This window comes from Arabidopsis thaliana, chromosome 5 (genome assembly GCF_000001735.4).
Source record: "Arabidopsis thaliana chromosome 5, partial sequence".
Taxonomy (NCBI): Eukaryota; Viridiplantae; Streptophyta; class Magnoliopsida; order Brassicales; family Brassicaceae; genus Arabidopsis; species Arabidopsis thaliana.
In genome coordinates, this window is record NC_003076.8 from 4,027,814 (window position 1) to 4,047,471 (window position 19,658).

The 19,658-nt window shown below is 37.8% G+C and overlaps 5 protein-coding genes across 16 annotated transcripts; 2 read left to right on the top strand and 3 right to left on the bottom strand.

Moving 5' to 3' along the window:
* Positions 1–160: 160 nt before the first annotated feature.
* Positions 161–6,869, bottom strand: TPR16 (Heat shock protein DnaJ with tetratricopeptide repeat-containing protein). The gene is made up of 11 exons (NM_121281.3): positions 4,433–6,869; positions 4,048–4,287; positions 3,662–3,791; positions 3,085–3,237; positions 2,792–3,006; positions 2,634–2,703; positions 2,246–2,452; positions 1,706–1,935; positions 1,327–1,405; positions 1,059–1,196; positions 161–856 (listed from the first exon to the last, which is right to left on the bottom strand). Exons 1-11 carry the CDS (start codon positions 6,271–6,273, stop codon positions 662–664), a joined length of 3,498 nt encoding a protein of 1,165 aa, NP_568276.2. The 5' UTR covers positions 6,274–6,869; the 3' UTR covers positions 161–661.
* Positions 6,870–7,367: 498 nt separating this feature from the next.
* AT5G12440 (CCCH-type zinc fingerfamily protein with RNA-binding domain-containing protein) lies at positions 7,368–14,441 on the bottom strand. 12 transcript variants are annotated; one of them, NM_001343246.1, is made up of 11 exons: positions 14,225–14,441; positions 13,661–13,835; positions 13,404–13,532; positions 9,833–10,845; positions 9,367–9,543; positions 9,014–9,193; positions 8,813–8,916; positions 8,473–8,715; positions 8,052–8,367; positions 7,925–7,972; positions 7,509–7,835 (listed from the first exon to the last, which is right to left on the bottom strand). In NM_001343246.1, the coding sequence occupies exons 3-9, from the start codon at positions 13,440–13,442 to the stop codon at positions 8,078–8,080; spliced, it is 2,046 nt and encodes a 681-aa protein (NP_001332064.1). In that variant the 5' UTR covers positions 13,443–13,532; positions 13,661–13,835; positions 14,225–14,441; the 3' UTR covers positions 7,509–7,835; positions 7,925–7,972; positions 8,052–8,077. The 12 variants fall into 12 exon arrangements, with proteins under 12 accessions (NP_568277.5, NP_001332064.1, NP_001332065.1 ...); NM_001343245.1 differs by having other exon boundaries at positions 13,406–13,532; positions 13,661–13,863; NM_001343244.1 differs by having other exon boundaries at positions 13,661–13,896.
* Positions 13,124–13,363, top strand: AT5G12450 (FBD-like domain family protein; the record flags this gene model as incomplete). The annotated part of the gene is made up of 1 exon (NM_121283.2): positions 13,124–13,363. One exon carries the CDS (start codon positions 13,124–13,126, stop codon positions 13,313–13,315), a length of 192 nt encoding a protein of 63 aa, NP_568278.1. The 3' UTR covers positions 13,316–13,363.
* Positions 14,442–15,243: 802 nt separating the features above from the next.
* AT5G12460 (fringe-like protein (DUF604)) lies at positions 15,244–16,770 on the top strand (the record flags this gene model as incomplete). Its single annotated transcript, NM_121284.2, has 3 exons — positions 15,244–15,933; positions 16,050–16,586; positions 16,672–16,770. 3 exons carry the CDS (start codon positions 15,244–15,246, stop codon positions 16,768–16,770), a joined length of 1,326 nt encoding a protein of 441 aa, NP_568279.2.
* Positions 16,771–16,806: 36 nt separating this feature from the next.
* Positions 16,807–19,635, bottom strand: AT5G12470 (UvrABC system C protein, putative (DUF3411)). Its single transcript, NM_121285.4, has 8 exons — positions 18,929–19,635; positions 18,657–18,725; positions 18,057–18,188; positions 17,912–17,965; positions 17,751–17,795; positions 17,521–17,660; positions 17,274–17,399; positions 16,807–17,182 (listed from the first exon to the last, which is right to left on the bottom strand). The coding sequence occupies exons 1-8, from the start codon at positions 19,475–19,477 to the stop codon at positions 17,137–17,139; spliced, it is 1,161 nt and encodes a 386-aa protein (NP_568280.1). The 5' UTR covers positions 19,478–19,635; the 3' UTR covers positions 16,807–17,136.
* Positions 19,636–19,658: the final 23 nt, after the last annotated feature.

The following is a 19,658-nucleotide window of genomic DNA, read 5'->3' on the forward strand; positions in this document are numbered from 1 at the left end:
TATCTTCAGTCTCCGGATTATAAAGGGTTTTATAGTAACCCTCTTTCACAGAGAACAGTTTTCATCGCTTTCAGTGATTCTTCCATATCATCAGATTCATCACAAATCGTTTTCAATAAAACTATTAAAATAAATTAATCATTAGTAATTCTTCCTTCACTCTGTAACTGCCTAAATAAATAAATTAATGAAATTTCTACAAACATTCAAACAACATATATTTTTCATAAATGCAAAATCAAATAGCTTAATGACTCTTTTGCAGAAATCAATGAATTGAGACAATCTACAATCAAAAGGGTTAAAACAAGAGAGACCACACATTGTCTTTCTTCACGACCCAAAGAACATAACAAAAAAAACATAACTTTATATGTATGTCTCCTTCAATCGCCCACTCTACGTTCCCTGTGACCCTGTACAATGTTTCTTCACATGGGGAACAATGAAGTCTCTACCTCATGAACAAAACGAGTATACAATAGAGAGAATTCTTCCTTTTCTCCATTACTTGCGTAGATTTCCGGCATCTCAATCGTGTAATGTGTATCTTCTTCCATGAAGATAATACTATCAGTGCCTTACCGGCCTGTGTATTTGCAGGAGGAATCAACTTTACTGCTGAGGAATTTGGTAAACGATACCTTCGAGATGATTACAGTTACGGGTATCTGTTTGATCGGTTTGGATCAAACCACCTCGGAGTTGATGGGTCTTTACGTGAACTCCATCCTTCCCTCCAGTTTCTTCTACTGCTGTGGAAAGGATAATTATCTGTGTCTGCTCCAGATGTGCTGCTTCCATCACGTCTCTTTTGCGAATTATGCATCTCTTCTTCAAGATCATACTGAGAACGCTGCAAAAGCACCACAACATAAAAAAATAAATATACTATAGGACACTCTAGGGGTGCGTGCATAAATCCTTGAGAAGAAAAACAAATGTCATATTCACAGAAAACTTTTATCATCTTTCTTGGTCCATTGAAAATAGGAAATATTCTCTCAAGAGAAAACAAAAACAGAGCTGAGGATTGTTATCGGTGAAGATATTTTTACCTTTGCAGGGTCTGAAAGCACAGCATACGCTTCCCCAATCATTTTAAATAATTTATCGGTATCTTTGCGCACTTCTTCCCCTATCTCCTTCCATAACCTCTCATCTTTAGTCTCGTTTCTTGTCAAAGACTGACCAGCCTTCCAATAGTGAAAACAAGATAAAATGAATTTATGTAACTTATTATCGTCTGTAGCTCTTTGCTTTCTGAATTTAAATTGTTCTAGGTGAATCCACAAGCATGCAAAGATGACAGTTTCTATTAAATACCTTGTCGGGATGATGTTTGAGTGCGGCCTTCCTATATGCCTTTCTGATATCTGAAGCCGAGCATGATGGTACAACACCCCTGCCACAAAGTAAGTAAGTCCCATTCTGGTTAGCAAGCTTTGACACAATAATCACATCCATGCCACAAGGTTCTTCCTCAAAGTCACCCAAGTTTCCATGAAAAAAACAGTTTCACCCGCAAAAATCAGAATCACAAAGGAACAACACCACAACAGATATGTGCAGTCTAAACCTAGGTCTTTTCTAAGGAAATGGGAATTCGGCATGCTTTGGGGAATGTTTCAATTCATGTAAGAACTAGAGAACATAACGCAGGCATTAGTGGAATAAAATTAACGTAGCAGGATAGTCTACTTACAAGACGAGGTACATATCCAATGAATTTTCTTTCCTTGATTTCTCTTCCAGTTCAGAAAGTCGTATACGAGCTTGTCTTATGTCATTGGACATACTAGTAGATCTGTCAAGGGTTCCAGAGGTCTTCTCTTCCATTTGCTTGGTTAGAATATTAACATATCTCTCCATATCACTTGCTGCCTGCCCATAATCCCTAATCATCTCGAACAACGTGGCCCGTCTAGAAATAGCCTGAGAATAAAGAAAGAAAGAAATTAAGTGACACAATAGAGTACTTTTTCAGCCAATCAGACAGAAAAGTAGCCTTGAATCATACGAGAATTGCTGCCACATCCTTAATGTTGTAGCTTATGCATTTGAAACGTAAACAGAAACACTGATATACAGCTGGACAGCAACCTATTTACTTTTAAGAGAAGTTATTACCCAACGATCACAATCCAGTTTTATATCAAAACGTTGAAACCTTTCAACTACATTCCGTATTTCCGTGGAAACCAGAAAACAAATGAAACCAAAAGTGATATGTTAGGATTAAAACCTTTGAGTAATTTTGGTCAAGAGCAATAGCAAGGCTGCAGTCTGCAATAGCGTCAGAAAATTGACCAAGAGCCTTATATGCAGCTGCACGATTACAGAAACACACAGCTGTAAAAGGACGTGATTCCACATTGCAAGCCAGGGCTGCTGTGTAATGTTCAACTGCTTCAGTGTGTCGTCCAGACTGAAAGGCTTCATTCCCTGCCGCCTGTGATTTGGTAGGAACATAATAAACGGCACGAAAAATGAGTAGACAGCACAACTAATGTGTACTCTTTTTTTCGTACTATTTTATAATCACTTTAGTAGTACATGTAATTCACAGGCAGTTGGATTCTGAAAAGGAGGTGTAGGTTCAGAGCAATAGACATCGAAGAAGAAGGCAATACCTTAAGGCGCAACAACTCACGTATAGTAGCAGCCAACGGAATGGAGGATTCAAGAGTTTTGTTTCCTTCTCTGTATTGAGTAAGTAACAGACAAACGAGACCTGTCAGATTTCAGCTCATCTGACAAAAAGAAACGTAGAAGTTGTAATCTAAATCACCTTTTTGTAGCAGATAGTAGTTGTTCTTGCTTCTCTAGAGACGCAATCGCCTCCTCAAGCTTTCCCATATAGAAACTTGATTTAAGCATGAGATGACACTGCCAAATTCTAAAGTTTATGTCCTTGGGAGTGTCATGAGAATCTGGAGGAGAATTCTTTCCAGCCAAATCAACTGTCTGCTCACAAAGCTTTATTGCTGCGTCATACTTCTCAAGCTGTCATAAAAAAAAAAGAGGTTTCTTGATCTGTTCCAGTAAGAAGTTATCAGAAGGTTTAAAATTACACTTTCATACCATCAAGAGCGCCTCTCCCTTCATAGTGAGTAACTTTTCAGAGTATGTACTTATCAAAAGAGAATCTTCCAATATTTCCAAAGCTTTTTCAGCATCAGTTAATGTTCTAAGTTGCAAACGACGGCCAGCTTCATGCATGCATTCAGAAACTCTCTGCAAGACACAGACACTATTGATTGGTCAAAAAGAAGAACGTGTGATTGTCAATCTTCAGAATATGTAGAATATAGTAACTCGTATGAATAATAGTAAAGAGATATTCTGGAAATATATCAAATTCTGTACATAGTGACTGAAAAGATGGTCAATCTCTATCAAATAGAAAGCAGTAACTAAAACAGTATAGCATAAAGTAATTCTATCGCCACACATCTCAACGGAAAACATCAGCCATACAATTAGCACGGTTCAGTCTAAATCCTAAATCAACTAATAATAATACAAAATCCAATTCACAGAATAAGGCTATGGGAAAAATAACTGTGCTACATGTGTCCTGTTCTCATGTGCTACAATATCCATAATCTAGAAGAGCTTACAAAGAACAGTGTCCCTTTAAAAGAAGAGAGAACTCTACCTGCGCCTTTTGTAGACCTTCAGAAGCCTCGACAATAATTTTACGGTCCACACAGATGTCACTTCCTGATTGCAAGCATTTTTTGAAATACCTGGATGCATCTTCAATCTCCCCAAGTGAAAGGTAACAACTAGCAAGACAAAAAGCCAAAATCAGTCAATAAGACATCATAAAATGGTAAGATATTATTACTTATTGCTAGCTGAGAAAGAGCATGAACTAGCAAGGTATCCAGGACAACTCCAGCTTAGAGCATAAATGAGAAAAGATAACATACATTCATTTCTCAGTTCAAGCTCTCGTATCAAAACTAAAAGTCACTAATAAGACTTTTTGGCACGGCTCAATAGAAAATATAAGAAGTTTTAAGGAAGGTCGATATTTACTTTGCAGCTCTGACTTGAACTTTAAGGAAGTTGGAGTCTATTGAAGAAGCCATCGTACAATCTGCTATTGCTTCTCTCATTCTTCCAAGGGCCATGCGTGTTGCAGCACGGTTGCTATAGCAAAGCATTAATGCCCTGAGACAGTTTCTAGAAGTTTCGATTCTAGGCACTGAATCAATCCCTTGAGTGTAAGATTCCTCAGCTCTGGAAAGATCTCCAATTTTATAAGCATTGTTTCCTCTGGAGAAAAGGCATTCAAGAAAAGGTAAATTAAATATTAAGACAGAAACTAATGAAGCAACAATAACAACTAGACACTCAGAAGACTACAAGAACAATAAGTAGAAGAATTTAAATGCATAGAAATAGCAGACTTGTAAACAACCTTAATCGCCACTTTTCACATGCTTCTTGCGCTGCATTAGACACATCTTTTTCGATTCGTGCTTTTTCCATCACAGAATTATTAATAGGCTTGTGTAGACGAGTAAGCGGATCCCTTTCACTGGGTTTCCCTGTGGAAAAATGTGACTGCACACCAGTTAACGGAGAATGTTGTGAAGATTTTAATGGTAGTGTAGCATTTGGAATTAGGATATATGGATCCTGCCCAAGTTTAATCGGGTTTTTCTTCCTATTGATACGCTTCGAAGTTGATAGTGGCCCCTGCACTCCCGAAAATGATGAAGCAGAAAAGGTAAAGCTGGAGCTAGCAGCATCTGTATTAGAAAGGGAATGGTCATCATTTTCTTTCCTATCAGACTTATATCGTGAAGTAACCTCACTTTCTGAAGCTGTAGCAAAAGTTTCACTACTAGTTTCCATCTCTTCGGCTGCTGATTTAAAACTTTCAGTTTCAGCTCCAGATATAGAATCTCCAGCAAGGTCTTCATGATCAGCACAATTCCCAGTATTAAATTCTTCAGCTTGATAGTTATTAACTTCATCCCCCTCATTAATTTCCATCCTCTCGGTTGCAGCAACTAGCTCTGCATCAAACAAATAATTTGGAGCAGTAGGTGGTATATCAGCAGAAAATTCTCTACAAACTTCTGTCTCCTCATATGGAGAAATATCCATCGGTGAATACGCCTCAGGAGCCTCATTGCTTCCATTTGGAATAGCACTTTCTGCAAAAGCAAACTCACGTCCAATATTTAGCTGCACTTTCACAGGCTGCTTACCCCCTTTCCTTCTCGCTCTCGTAGTAGCCCCAACACTGTCCTTCTTCGCATTGAACCCCAATTTCTGGTCCAAACTAGAAAATGGGTTTACTTTCGAATTAGGGGTCTTGAATTCCATAAAACCTGTCTTCACACTGTCTTGATTACTCACAAAATTAAAATCTGAAGTATTTACTGTAGAGGACACATCATGGACATTTCTAGCATTCAGATTTTGACTTGGCTCTGTACCTACAAAACTATAGTTCATCGGACATGAACTGTTAAAATCATGGACTTTCTTCTCATTTACACTTCCCTGAAATGAATCTCCAGAATGATTCCCATCAGTAGTCATACTTCCAACACTTAACTTTCTACTCAAATCATCAGATAGTATCTTCTCCCCAACATAATCCATAGACACTTTGGATTTGACGTTATTATTCTGTTTCTGATCAGTCCCCCTCTCCGAAATATTCAACTTCTCCATACTTTCCTGGATCACGTGTCCTGTACTCCTCGAAGATGAATCAATAATCAGTTTATTACTTAACAGAGTTGGAAGTTCCACAGTTGCAAAAACGGAGTTATTGCTTCCCTTCTTTACACCAAAACTGAAGCTAGAATTCAAATTCTGCATATCTTCAGGAAGCCTTGAAGCCTTTCCTTCACTCTCAATTTTCAACCTTTCCATCTCTTCCATAACTCTTATCCCAATTTTTTCATCAGATTGCAATTTATCAACATGAGATGATCCACCAAATACAAAACCCTCATTGCTGCTCCGTCCAAATCCGATCTCACTAGGAGTTGGATCACCGGAAAAAGATCCACGGAAGTGAAACGGGTTAAAACTCTGACCCGGTAAGGAATCAGAAGTCCCCGAGGGCTTCAAATTCTGAGACTTTACTTGCCTTCTCACCTTAGAGAATCTAGGCTTAGAGAGACCAGAAGACGACCGTGGAAAAGGCGCAGAATTGAAACTCGCGTCAGGGTTATTATTGCTGCTGCTTCGACCCGCACCAGAGAAGGCGGGATTCAATTCGCCGAACTTGCTCATTGTAGATCCTCTATGATTCAAAAATTGAGGCAAAAGCGAAAATCCTCAAGGAGAGAAGTAAGAGAGGTCAGGTCGGCGGCGACATGGGAGATAGATAGAAAGTCGTCGAAATCGGAAATGGAAAGTGGATATTGAAGAAGATACAATAGAATCAACAAGGGTATTGATAAATGTTGAATCTCTTTTCAGGAGATGGATCGATAAAGGAGAAGAAATCAAGAAATTTTCAAATTAATGGCTGGATTCAAGGAGAGATATTGGGTCATCGTCCATTGTTGTTGTTGTTGCGGAACACAAGAAAGAAAGCAAAATTAAAAAATTAGTAATAAAAATAATTGCTTTGAATATGTCGCCGTCCTTACTTCCATTTTCTTCATCTTCCAAAAGACTTGTTTCAAAGACCTAAACCAACATTTTTTCTGATTCAACAAAAAGAACAATCCTTTTTAATGCAAAATCTCAACTTTATTTTACTTTACTTTACACATCTTTTGGTATTTGTTCATTGGATTGGACACGGGACCTCTGTTTTATAGTTGCAAAAGTTGCAATGTATGGTTCATTCCTCTCACTGTAATGAAATGATAATCTAATATCATTCACATATTTGTTACTTATGCATATGTATGTGTTCTAAAATGGATCATGGGCCGTCGGAGGTAATTTGATGCCATAATAGTTCATGTTATGTGTTTGGTTTAGTTGGATAAACAAATTTCTACACAACCAATGAAGTTTTTTCTTAAGTGAACAAGATTTAGAAATGTTTTACTTTTTTTGCTCTAGTTACTTACTACTAGTTAGATCTATTAAAACTTTATTCATTTCAACGCTGACGAAAATGATGGTTAGCTACTAGATATTATTGGGTTTGTGTTTATCGTCTAGGACTCTAATATTTCACAAACATTTTTTTATATGTAAGCACCAATTATATGATTACTATTTTTTTAAAAATCACTATTATTTGTGAACATAAACGGTAAGCCCAAATAGTTCAAGGCCTATGAGAAACTAACTATGAAGATCGCTAAGAACTTTGAACACTATCTATACTTTTTTTTTGAGAAAATAACACTAACTATATTTATATACTATGCTACTAAACATGGAAGATATGGTTCACATATGTACAAAACAAGAGTCCAAAAAGGAATGAGATTTTGTCTAAAGCTATGACTTGTATAGAAGGGCTCGTAGATACTTAGATACTTAAGAAACGGCTTAATATGATAAAGTTACAGAACCCTCTATTCTTTTGTTACATCAGAGACTCTTGTGGTTTGTTACCCACATAAACCGGAACAATCACATGAGCAACCGATATTAGAAGCAAACAGATAGAAGCAGAAGAAATGAAAGTTCCAAAATAGATCGTCTTTAAAGTATGTCTTACGCATCCGTTTGTTAGTAGTATAGTATCACCTGAGGAAACTTGCGATCTTCATACCATATTATCATATCTCCTACGTTCTTTCTGTTCTCCATATATATATAGATATATATAACTTAGCTATACATATACATCATCCTACTTCCTTGTGTATGCTTGTTTACTTTGTCTGCACACAGACAAAACCAAGAACAAGACACAAACATCAAACACTATGAACTCATTCCCTACTGCTTCAATATTGATAAGATGGCTTACCTTTATTACATACACTTCGGTAGCCTCATCTTATCCATAAGAAAAAACCTGCGTCCAAAACAAGGAATGCTGTTATCCATATATAACTCGAAAGACGTATGGGGACAAGATTAGAAAGTACACTAACCCTTGGCATTTATGAGGTGAAATAGCCTACTGCATCAGATTATTGGTAGTGACTGGTGGTTCATGGTCATTTTCATTAGTAGAGGAGACTCCAACTTTTGCATTAGTTTCAGCAGAATCATCGGTTTTGTGATCATCGGTAGATGATGCAGAAGGGAAGAGGTTACTAGGAAGAACAAGCTCAATGGTGCTTCCAGAATCGGGATCAAGCAATTCACTCTTGTTAGTCTCTTCTTTTGCACCGTTTGAGTAGCTATTGTTAACACTCATTGGGTTGACTACTGGGTAAGGATGCAGCTCCAAGGTATCATCAGTTACTGCCACAACACAAAGTAACAACATTAAAGAGACTGGAATAACAGTTGATCAGCAAGAATATTATCCCTTTTACATTCAAAAATAGCATTGTTCAGTTCACCAACCTTTTAAAGCATCTGCACCGTTAAGTTCAGATTGAAAATCAGGGCTTTGATTGCCGGCAGATGAAAAATAACCAGGAGACCCCACAGAAAAGCTACGGTGATGATTCAGCGTTACACTATTCTTGAACTCAGGAAGCTGTAAATTAATGAAACGTCTTCTTTCGAGTTCAATAGCCCTCAGGAGATCAGCCTGCTCTATTTTCCTTCTCATCATCTCACGTCTCTCATACAACATCTTTGAACCTAGTACATAAACGAAAATAAGTTACTGAACAGAAAAATGGAGAAAGTAAAAGAAATCTAAACTGGACTTCCAAAATAAATAAAGAAGGATACTAACCAAGGTGGAAATCAGACTGTTCTCTAGGATCAATCCCAGATGGACTGGAGCACGGGGAGTAATTTCCTCGCTCAATCTGCTGTTGTAGCAGTTGCTGTTGCTTCCTATTATCATTTAATTTACAATGACACATTGAAACCCAAAGAAGTACAGCGAGAAAGAAATTTGAAGAGAAGAAAAAAAACAAAAAACAAACCATACTTGTCCAAGACTTTGCCTTTTTCTTTGTAAGGTTTGACAAGAACCCGTGAGTCGCAAATGAAATGGGGATTCCCTCTAGCTAGTACAACTTTCACTGTCTCGGGATGAGCAAATGAAACAAAGCCAAACATACGCTTCTGTTGGTATGGGATCCGCACATCTTGGACTGTTCCAAAGAGGCTTCATAGACAACAAATCAATAATGTTATTTTCTCAAACGCCACATCCATGAATTGTCAGACATCAATTAACCAAAGAACAACTGATTAATCAATACTACTTATTTGCCAATTCTTCCATATAAATATACAAGAACGAGCACTTGTTAGACAGAGATGGTTGTCCAGTAATACCTGAAATATGTAGCAACATCCTCATCCTTAAACGTGCTGTCAGCTGGGAATGTCAAGTAAATCTGTCTAGATGCCGAATTTGACTGATCACCTAAATGCATTGCCAGCTCCATCCTCTCAAGCCGTCCTGGGCTGCTGCTCCAAAATCTTTCATCACCAAAAGGCAGTCCACCATCTCTGCATCGAGGAGAAAGCATTAATACTTATAGAAACTAACAATCATACAGCCCGTCCAAGAAACAAAGTTGCATCCACGGAACTAAAGCTGGAAAATTGCTGACAAAACAACCAAGAGCCAAGTAGATAGTAGCAAACAGAAAGCGGCATGCAACACAAGGAAGACAATATACAGAAAGGAATAAGGACAATACATAAAAATCTCTAGGTACATTTATTCAAGCTATATCAGGACCAATTCCGACTATAGTGAAACACACTGACTGGGATTAGTTCTATTCAATTTTACCTTTGAGCATGCTGCTGCAAGAGAAAGTCCATTCTTTTCTCGTATGGCAACTGGGGAGCCCGACCCAGGATTTGAGAAGCCAACCTCTGCTGCTGGTAAGCCAATTTCAGCCTCATCATCTCCTCGTGCTGCCTAACAAAGTTCTCCATTTTCCTAGGCGAGTCAGCGACAATGCCATTACCATCCATATTATCCGGATATCCACCGTGGATAAACTTGCAGCTTTCTCCATTCTTGCACAAACCTCTACTAAAATACACACATGGTTTGCATCCACCACCAAATCCATCATCTCCGGACACAAAAGACGCATCACAAGAGAAACTCCTCCTGTGCAGATGGGTTTCACCATCACCATCTACAGAGTAATCCAAAGGAATGCTAGGATCCACAAGATCCTCGGTTTTAGAACAAGAATCGTCGAGAAACGAAAGGCAATCATTAAGCTGCTGATCATCAAGTAAATCAGCACCACCAGCAGCGTCAGCACTACCAGAATGTGTAGCAGAAAGTCCATTGCTTTGGTGAGAGCTAAAGGGTTTCGAGATCGGAGTGTGTTTAGGGGAAATGTGGGGGTTATTCCCATTATTACCGTTGATACAGTTGTTGAATGACCAAGGAGAGGTAGAAGAAGGAGAAGACGGAGAGTTTCTACGGAAATCCATAAACCCATTGGAGTGAGAGCTTCCTCTTCCGTTAAGAGGAGGACGACAGATAGGATTCAACGGAGAAGGAGACGTCGGAGTAGAAGAAGGCGAGTTGTTGGAGAAAATCCCCAAGAGACTCTTCACTTTCGAAATAGTCGACTGCAAAATCGATTCAGGTCCACGAGCCAGATGCATCAAGTCTCTATCACCAAAATCATGTAAAAGCAAATACCCAATAATCTTAGGAGCATAATCTGGCTCCAAGCTTCGAATTTTCGTCAAAAGCAAAGATGTCGCGTCACCGGAATCCATGGTTATATAAAGGTTACACCTTTCTTCTTCCCCAGTTGATAAAAAAAAACAAAACTTTGATTTAGGGTTTCAAAAGATTAGAGATTTAGAAGAGAAAGTAGATAAGAGAAAGAGGGAAGAAGATCCTCTCCCTCCGTCCTCTTCGCTCGCTTCTGTTTTGATTTTTTTTTTTCTTTTTGGTTTTGAATCTCACTCACTCTCTCACTTACTCACTCCTATCTTTATCGCTCCAGTTGGTGCTCTCTCCTTACTGGTAAAGACCACTTGGGGAAATGTTCTTCTTTTTATTTATTTCTATTCAACTTTCTAGGAAACTGTAATTCCCCATAATTTTATTTATTACGGAAATTTTTGATGCTCTTGCTTTATTTATACAGACTCTGTTTGGTAATTTCTGGATTGTTTTTCTTATACGAACAATGTAGGTTTGACGAGTAATAATGGATCTATATTACAATATTCAATTGTGAGGTCAAATATATAAAGTGTCTGTGATTAACAAATCATTTGCTGTCGATTTTATTTAACACCTAAGCAATACAGTGAATATTCTTTTCTCATTTTGTCCTATATGGAAAGCCACATATTTTATCAGTTAAATTCTATATGAAAAAAAAGAATTTAACATTTATTAAGATTGCAAAAGATTTAATTTAGAAAGAAAATTTAGTTGCCTTTTTCAATGATGGAGAATATATTTGTTTTTAGGAAAAAAGTGTAAATTGTTTAAGAAATAAAATAATTTTTAGATTTTATGATAAAAAAATCTACAGGTACTGTTAAATCAGTGTCAGAGAGATAGGGAGAGCGCGTGTGGTGTTGATGCCAACTTTTTAGACAGCCTTTTTACAGGCGGTGTGTTTCACGCTCGCGCGTGAGGTTAAATCTCTTTTTTCTTCTCTGTTTTAACTTTTGAGGGAATCTCACGATCACCGATTTTTTTCACTGCTCCGTTTACGTTAAATTTTTACGGTCGTAAGAAATAATTGAACGGTCGTGATCATCGGAACAAGAAAATAATTTTGGGTGTGTTTTTGTCTCCGATGATCATGTGTGTGTGTCGTTTTGGGATCAACCGGTTTATTTCTGTTATAGGTTTTTTCCCGCGGGACCTTTTTAATGAAAATTTTGGCAATAAGTCAATAGTAATGACAACTTATGTGTCGGAGAATTTTCAACCTCGTTATTATGTTTATTTTGAGGATCGAAATAGCCTTCTTGTATCCTTAAATACAAAACGAGATTGAATGTGTTGTAAAAAAGAAGATGCTCAAGTTTATGATTTGTGGACTTTAGTCCATTTATGGGCATTGGTACAAATACAAATAATCAAAGCATGGGATACAAGTGACCGATCCAATTTGTTATGGTTCACCACATCTGTAAAGAGATTTATGTCTTTGAGTTTTCTTTCACTTGGATAACAAATGTAGTAAAATAAAAAATCCAAATGACAATATACAATTTAATTTAGTATTAAAAACTGTGAAAATTGTTTGTTTAATAGGTTACCTTGTTTGTCAATCACAATCTAAGATATTGTTGAAATCACCTCATATCTATACTTAACATTGACTTAAACATTATATTTATGAGTTGTTTCAATGACAGACTGACGATGCTTCTTTCAGATCCGATACAATACATGATAATGATACAAATTAGGGTGAAAAGAATATCGCAGATGTGAGTTTATGATCTTATAGATCTGAATTGACAAGGTTGGGGTAATTTGAATGTTTCAAACTTTTTATTTTGGTAGCAATGTAATTTTTATTTCATTCTTTTTGAAAAGAGATGTTGAACGTTCTTCACAGTTTATGTTACATGCGGCACAATAACATTTATTTCGTTTGATATGTTTTCTTTGCACCGTGTATTCCGTTGTCATAAGTCTCTAATTGAATAAAACTTAAATTAGACCAAGTATCTATCAATGTATCTCATAAAATATATAGTGGAAGAAAAGAGTTGGTTATTGAAATGTTAAATTACTATGTTTAGGAGAGTTATCGCATGAGAATTGACAAGCAGTAAATTTATGCATGCGACATTTTCTTTTCTAGTATTTGTTATGTCTTGAATTTCCTTTTAACTAGATGGTAGAATTAATAAAATAAAAATTCAATTAATCTAAGCAACCTTATACCGAGACCTTTTTTTTGTTTGTTGTTAGTGTTGCCCAATATTATACATGTGTCTCCGGTTTCAGGGTCTTGTGCACAGAGTAACAAATCGATGTGGAGATGCATGCGCTTGCATCCCTTAGAAACAGAGGAAGATTGTCAAGGAGGAAGAGGAGTTATGTTGTTTATGGACATGTCAAGTGAAGATGCAAGAGATTTCTGAGTGTGGAGGTTCTTTTCAAGAGCTGGATCAGATGAGACATTTCTTGGGAATGTTGGAATGTCTTGAAACTGTGAAAGTTGGTGTTGTGGACGCAGACAACAACAGTAAGCTCTTGCGAGCTAATCTGCTGTCTCTCCCCAAACTTTCATCAGAATGCAACATCCAATTCATCTGACATTTTCTTTCCTTTATATCAATAAGGTTGGTTACAATCTGTTACTTTAAAAAAAAAAAAAGATAGATAACACTAAGTATGATGCCACACCAAAAAAAAAAAAAAAAAAGTAACAGTGATATATCATGCGTGCTTGAAGAGCTTCATGCTAAGCCAATGAAAGTAAACAGCAACCAGAAGAGCTGGTAGAGTCAGTGGAGCCAAGAAGCAGTAGTACCTGAAGAATGTTTTTATATGAAATATAAATCATGAGATGACATACACGTAACAGATATCAACATGATGGATATCAATATAACAAGAATGATATATGCAAACAAACATTAGCATGGAACAAGAGTGTACCTGTCATTCTGAATAGCTTGGATAATGGGATTGTCAGAGAGTGGAAACAATTTAGACACTATAGCTACAAACACAAATCCAACAAATGAAACGCAACCAACGATCACTAATAAGCCTCCCCAAAACTTCATTCTCAAGACCCCCGAAGTTCTCAGTGTTTCATTCAAAGCATTCTCTGTTGTCCAAGTAGCATCATGTAACTCCTTATGTCCGGTAACAGAGATAATATTATAGTGCTTGAATTCGTTAAAGGAAGAATATGTGTTAAAGTCGTTATCAGAGTATAGAGTAATCACCAATTAGCATAAAATCCTAAAATCTGGAAATCTTAATTATAACAAAATTCATTATCATATTAAGCCAAAGTTTCATTCTTTCCAATAGACCCATACCCTTAAACTTAATATGTTTGTATCTCAAGTATTATCAGCTAAAATATGAAGCCTAAACCTCCCAGATTCATAAGAAGACTACCAAAGGCATCATCAAAATCCCTAAACTAGAAAAGCGACTGGAACCAAAACTAAACTGTGAGAGAGAATGAAGGAAGCGGCACCAACTTACATCGATTCCCCTGAAAGAGAGCAGAGCACAGACAGACACCGAAGATCGCAAACCAAACAAGAAGACGGTTGAAGAAGAAGAGACCAAACCGGCGAACCAGAGCGGCGAACCAGAGCCAGCAATATCAAAATACCTAAACCATCATCATTTACCCAAATCGGACTGATTATCAATCTAACCGGTTTAATCCGAACCAGCAAACTAATGTCCTCAAACGGGTTTGGGTAGGCCAAAATATAGGCCAACTTGGGCCAGTCTTATTTTCCAAAATACACAAGTTTTGGGTTTAATTATTTCTCTTTCTTCATCGGGCCATAGAGAAAGCCCAATACATATCGGGAAGTCGAAGAACAATACATTTTATCAAACCAACCAAAGGATCTTCTTGCGATGAATTTAAATGCACTTTATCAAATACATAACTAAATAACACTGTATATCAAAAAAGAAAAATTATGTATATCGCCTTACCTTTAAAATACATTCAAGAATACAGTACTGATGTAGAAAGTGCATAACTGTATATGTAAATGAAATGATTTACATGCAGTTATGCATATAGGCAGCATGAATATTGTTTTATCATCTCATTTCTTGGCTTTTATTTTTTAAAACTTTTGTCCTTTTTTTCTAAAACGAGAAAGTTTCAGTGCTTTAAAATTAATGATGAACACCTGCTAGCTTTAACATCCAAATCACATGATTTATGCACATCAGCTCTCATGATCAACATTCCCCTCTCTCTTTTTGGTTTTTAATACAATTCGCCTCTACTTTAGTAACTAACTATTTCTAAACGTCTATATGTATAAAAAGTCAGACACATTTTCTACCAAATCATTTTGTGAAATTTGAGTCTCTCAATGGCATTTAAGAACAATAACAATACCAAACTAACCAAAATTATCAGTCACATCTCTCAAAACCTATCATTATCTACCTTATGGAAATCCTTAACAGTTTCCGGTGCTCTACTTTTCTTGTTACACACATTTGCATTCAACAATCCTCATAAAATGATGACCCATAACCTTTTTGCGCCTCTTGACCTTAGTTTCTCCTCCTCTTCATCTTCCTCCTCCTCGTCAGTATCATTGTCCTTGCAAATAACAAGAGAGCCTCCAACAAATATCAGCCATCTATTTTTTGTCATTGTTGGTAGTACAAAGACTTGGAGATATAGGAGAGGCTACATAGAGCCTTGGTGGAGACCAAACATTACAAAAGGATATGTCTTCCTCGAAAGACCACCTGGCCCTGATCTCTTGCCTTGGCCTCAACAATCTCCTCCCTTCTCTGTCAACAAAGAGTCATTCATCACAAACAAATTCAAGACTCAGATCCGCCTTTTTTATTCGCTTCAAGAGTCTTTTAAGAAGGCGTCCAAAGAGACAAGATGGTTTGTGATAGGAGATGATGATACTCTCTTCTTCTTGGACAATTTGGTGAAAGCTCTCGACCGATATAACCACAAGAAGCACTATTACGTCGGAATGAACTCCGAAAACGTTTGGTCCAACGCGATTTTCGCTTTTGACATGGGATATGGAGGCGGCGGATACGCATTGAGCTATCCAACCGTAGTAACACTTCTCAGCAACATGGAAGAATGTATCAAAAGATACCTTGGAGTTTACAGCGATCTTCTCTCATTTCGTTGCTTGGCCGACTTGGGAATTGATCTTACTTTAGAGAAAGGCATGCACCAGGTAGGGTTGTTCAGTCCAAATTTATCAGTTGTTTAGTGTGAAAAGAGTGACTAAAATAGTAACCAAAGATTCTTGTGTCTCACTCTGTCTTCCTTGTGGTGTATATTACATACCAGAATGATCTACACGGTGACATATCAGGTCTGTTATCAGCTCATCCTCAGTCTCCTCTTATCAGCCTCCACCATTTCGATGTAATAGACCCGATATTCCCAGGCATGAACCGCCAGCAATCCGTGAACCACCTCATGGAAACCGCGAAAACCGACCAGTCCCGTGTCTTGCAACAAACAATATGTTACCAAAGAGGATATAACTGGTCAGTCTCTGTCTCTTGGGGCTACTCAGTCCACATTTACCAATCTATATACCCAAGAAGCCACCTGAAACGCCCTCTCGAAACATTCCGACCATGGAAGGATGTTAGAATACCGGCGTATGGATTTAACACTAGACGGGTGACGAATGATCCTTGCGAAATGCCTCGTCAGTTTTTCTTTGATTCAGTTGTGGAAGACAAGAACCAAAGCTTGGTAACTACCATCTACAAGATGAAAATGGAAAGGCGTTTGCCTCCTTGTTTGCTAAATGGCAACCATTCTTCTCGTAACATTACACAAGTCCGAGTCATTGCTACTACTATGCACAAGATGGTAACCACTAGACCCTCTATACTCTTTTAATCAAATCATTAATCAATTTCTATATTATCTGAAGTCAACTTCAAATATTAAACAGGTTGAGGGAATCGAATGTTGCGATGTGCAAAATGTTAACAGTACGGAGATTTTGGAAGTGAAGATAAGAGATTGTCATATAGATGAAGCTCTTGCTTAGACTAAGTCTTATGATACATGTAATCATCAACTATGATTGATCTGAAAATCTTTTTCATTTGTATAACAACAGCATCTGTCATTTATTGATATGCTGTACAAGTTCCAACCTGTTGAGAAAATCAGATCCCAAATGGGGGGAATCAAGCGGTTTCAAACCCCAAATGCATAAAGTCTTTACGTGGTTTGTGAAAATAGCCTTAGTTTGCATTGAAAAATCGACTAATTTCCTAGAAAGAGGACCAACATAGAACAACGAAACGGCCCCAAAATCAGAAACAATCGTATGAAGACAAAAGTAGTGTGCGTATACATAAGTCGAAAGACCATGTCAGAATCGGGCACATCCGGTTCTTATTCCGCTTCATCAGTGAGATTTCTGGATACCAATGAGGCGGGCATAATCCACCCATCTGTGACACCGACAAAAAGAAACATGTGAATTAAAACTGCTGAAAACAGTGAGTGAGAACAAGCTAAGGTTTGGGTTTTAAAACAACTTACAATAAGGAACCCAAGAATGTGTTGCCTGTTCTAACTGCAAAGCACAACGCACTGAGTGCAAGTTTGTGTTGGTGTAGCATTGGCTCCAGGAGACGTTGTTCAATCACACCAGCCACTATTTGGTACCTGTTCATTTCAAACCACATCTCTTTACATTATCCAATCTAAATGCTACTACAATGAGCTATTAAACTTTTTTATCCTTCTCGACTTCTTTAGTAAAGTTTAGTAGAAAAAAACTCAGTACCTTAGGTTGCTAGAAACTGCCATGTAGACACCATATGCAACACTTGTGGAGACTATCGGAACAGTTTCGACTTCACCTTCAGAATTCTGGTCCACAGCTTTTCGTGCTTTTATGAATGCATTTGTAATAGCAGTACCAACCTAACCAATTTTACAGATTTCGTTAAGTCAAAAGAATGTAGAAACGAAATGTCAAGGAACTTATGGAAACTATCCATTTTTTTTACTCACCAGCGATGATGTGGTGCCAACGGCAAACAGCTTAGCTCCATTGCGCTGCATAACATATACAGACAATATATATTATCCAGAAATAGGCAGCTTTAAAAAATCAACTAAAGCGTGGTACACTATTAAGATCACATAGGAAGAAGTTGAAAGAAACCACACACCGTTATAGCACCTAGCCTTTGCAAGAGAGTATATGAGGTTCCGGAGAGAGCAACCTGCAGCAAACACATAGAATAATTTGACGAGAACGAGCTTTTGTAAACTTATCATGCATGTGCAAAACAATTCTTTTACAAAGAATTATACCTGGAAGGCATTGTCTGGGCAGTTGTGGAAAAACTTGGATATACCTCCAGCAGTAAGTGCGAGAGGTGGTCGAAGAGAAACGGTAGGAGCAGGAAGATAAACCAACATGAAATCAGCAATAATAGCCATCGCCTAATAAAGAAAAGAAAGAAGTAAAACAGTGCATTCAGCTTAAGTCCAATATCATTCAGCAGAGAAACATAGCAGTGACAAAACTACTGTGTATGTATTTGCCAGATAGTTCAAGGAACTTTGACTTACAAAGTGACAAAGCAGTAAAGGGTGACCTTTTACTTTTATGTTTCTCCAAATTTGCTATTGAACAGTTCAAATATTGGCTCTTACCTCAGAGACAAATCAAATCTCAACTACTTTCATAGTCACGCAAAAACATATGGTGAAAATTTGCAGACCCCATAACAACCACAAACTACCCTTAACCTTTCGTCTACCCGAATGGGTCACCTAAAAGATTTTTGTTCTCAATTTTCTCATCCATCCCTACCATCTCATAATTTCTCATAGTAAGTTCCTGCGATCTGACAAGGACACTTAAACAGAAAGTCACCAAAGGAAAAAGTGAGCAAGAAGAATGATTACCACATCGGCAAAGACAACTTCAAGTTCATTGAAGAAGTTTTCTCTACGCCGTTCATACTCAGCAGCAGTCTGTAACAAAACAAGCAACACATTATGATAAATATCAGCTTGCTCTGGTAGCATTTCAGAGAGAACAAAAGGTGCTCGATTTGTTAAGCAGCCAAGTCACGATTAAAAACCAAAAGCAATCCAGAAATCAGATAAAGAAGGAAAATAAAAATCGAAACTTGCAAGTCAAATTAGTTATCAAGTGAATAAGAGAAAGGAGAGACCTTGGTGAAGATTCCAACACCACATTCCATGGCGAGTTTAGCCATGAAGAGATCATCAGCCAACAATCTTTCCCTAAACCCACCAAACTGCATCAGCCACCGCATCACAGCCGATTTCTGAAGCTCCAGGAACCGAGTGATAACCGATCCAGGAATCCGACCCGCCTCAATAGCAGCCGCTAGATCTTTGGGAAGACTCTCCAATTCAATCCCAGACTCCTTCAACAAAAGCATCGCCTCGTTCCTGTTCCTATCCCTGTCCTCGTCACCGTGTCCATCTCCATCATTCTTACCTCCATCGCCACCACCACCACCACCACTAAGACCTCCTCCGTTGTTATCAGAGCCGCCGTTACCACTTGAAGCGGATAAAACAGGGGTAATAGGTACACGGCGGTTAAAAGAGATTGACTTTGCAGAGATTACACCGTTAAAAGAGGAAGATGAAGAGAGTCTAGGAAACGAAGCGATGTGAGGCCATGTCAGATTGGATTCAGAGATAGCTGTGTTCGGTGTTGGAACACAGAAGAAGCAGGAAGCGATTGCCATTGATGCTACAGACAGCGAGAAACGAAAAAGAGATCTTTGAAACTGGAACTGAAACTGAAAGTCGTCTGGTTCAGTCTCTCTCTCTGTAGGTAGAGGCGGACGATTGAGAGAAGTGGAGAGTCAGCGAAAAAGAAGAATCTTTCTTTCGGAGTTTTAAGGGTTTTTTCTTATTTTATATATC

What these genes read in the sequence shown, in the direction of transcription:
- AT5G12470 (NM_121285.4), bottom strand. Translation starts at nt 19,477, where the DNA reads ATGGCAATCGCTTCCTGCTTCTTCTGTGTTCCAACACCGAACACAGCT. An exon ending in GCCCAGACAATGCCTTCCAG is followed by an intron (nt 17,966 to 18,056) that starts GTATAATTCTTT and finishes TGTTTGCTGCAG; the next exon opens with GTTGCTCTCTCCGGAACCTC. An exon ending in AAAGGCTAGGTGCTATAACG is followed by an intron (nt 17,796 to 17,911) that starts GTGTGTGGTTTC and finishes TATGTTATGCAG; the next exon opens with CGCAATGGAGCTAAGCTGTT.
- AT5G12440 (NM_001343246.1), bottom strand. Translation starts at nt 13,442, where the DNA reads ATGATATATCACTGTTACTTTTTTTTTTTTTTTTTTGGT. An exon ending in TTGCAGCAGCATGCTCAAAG is followed by an intron (nt 9,544 to 9,832) that starts GTAAAATTGAAT and finishes TCCTCGATGCAG; the next exon opens with AGATGGTGGACTGCCTTTTG. An exon ending in AAAGGCAAAGTCTTGGACAA is followed by an intron (nt 8,917 to 9,013) that starts GTATGGTTTGTT and finishes AAATGATAATAG; the next exon opens with GAAGCAACAGCAACTGCTAC.
- TPR16 (NM_121281.3), bottom strand. Translation starts at nt 6,273, where the DNA reads ATGAGCAAGTTCGGCGAATTGAATCCCGCCTTCTCTGGTGCGGGTCGA. An exon ending in CTACTATCTGCTACAAAAAG is followed by an intron (nt 2,704 to 2,791) that starts GTGATTTAGATT and finishes TACTCAATACAG; the next exon opens with AGAAGGAAACAAAACTCTTG. An exon ending in TTGACCAAAATTACTCAAAG is followed by an intron (nt 1,936 to 2,245) that starts GTTTTAATCCTA and finishes CTTTATTCTCAG; the next exon opens with GCTATTTCTAGACGGGCCAC.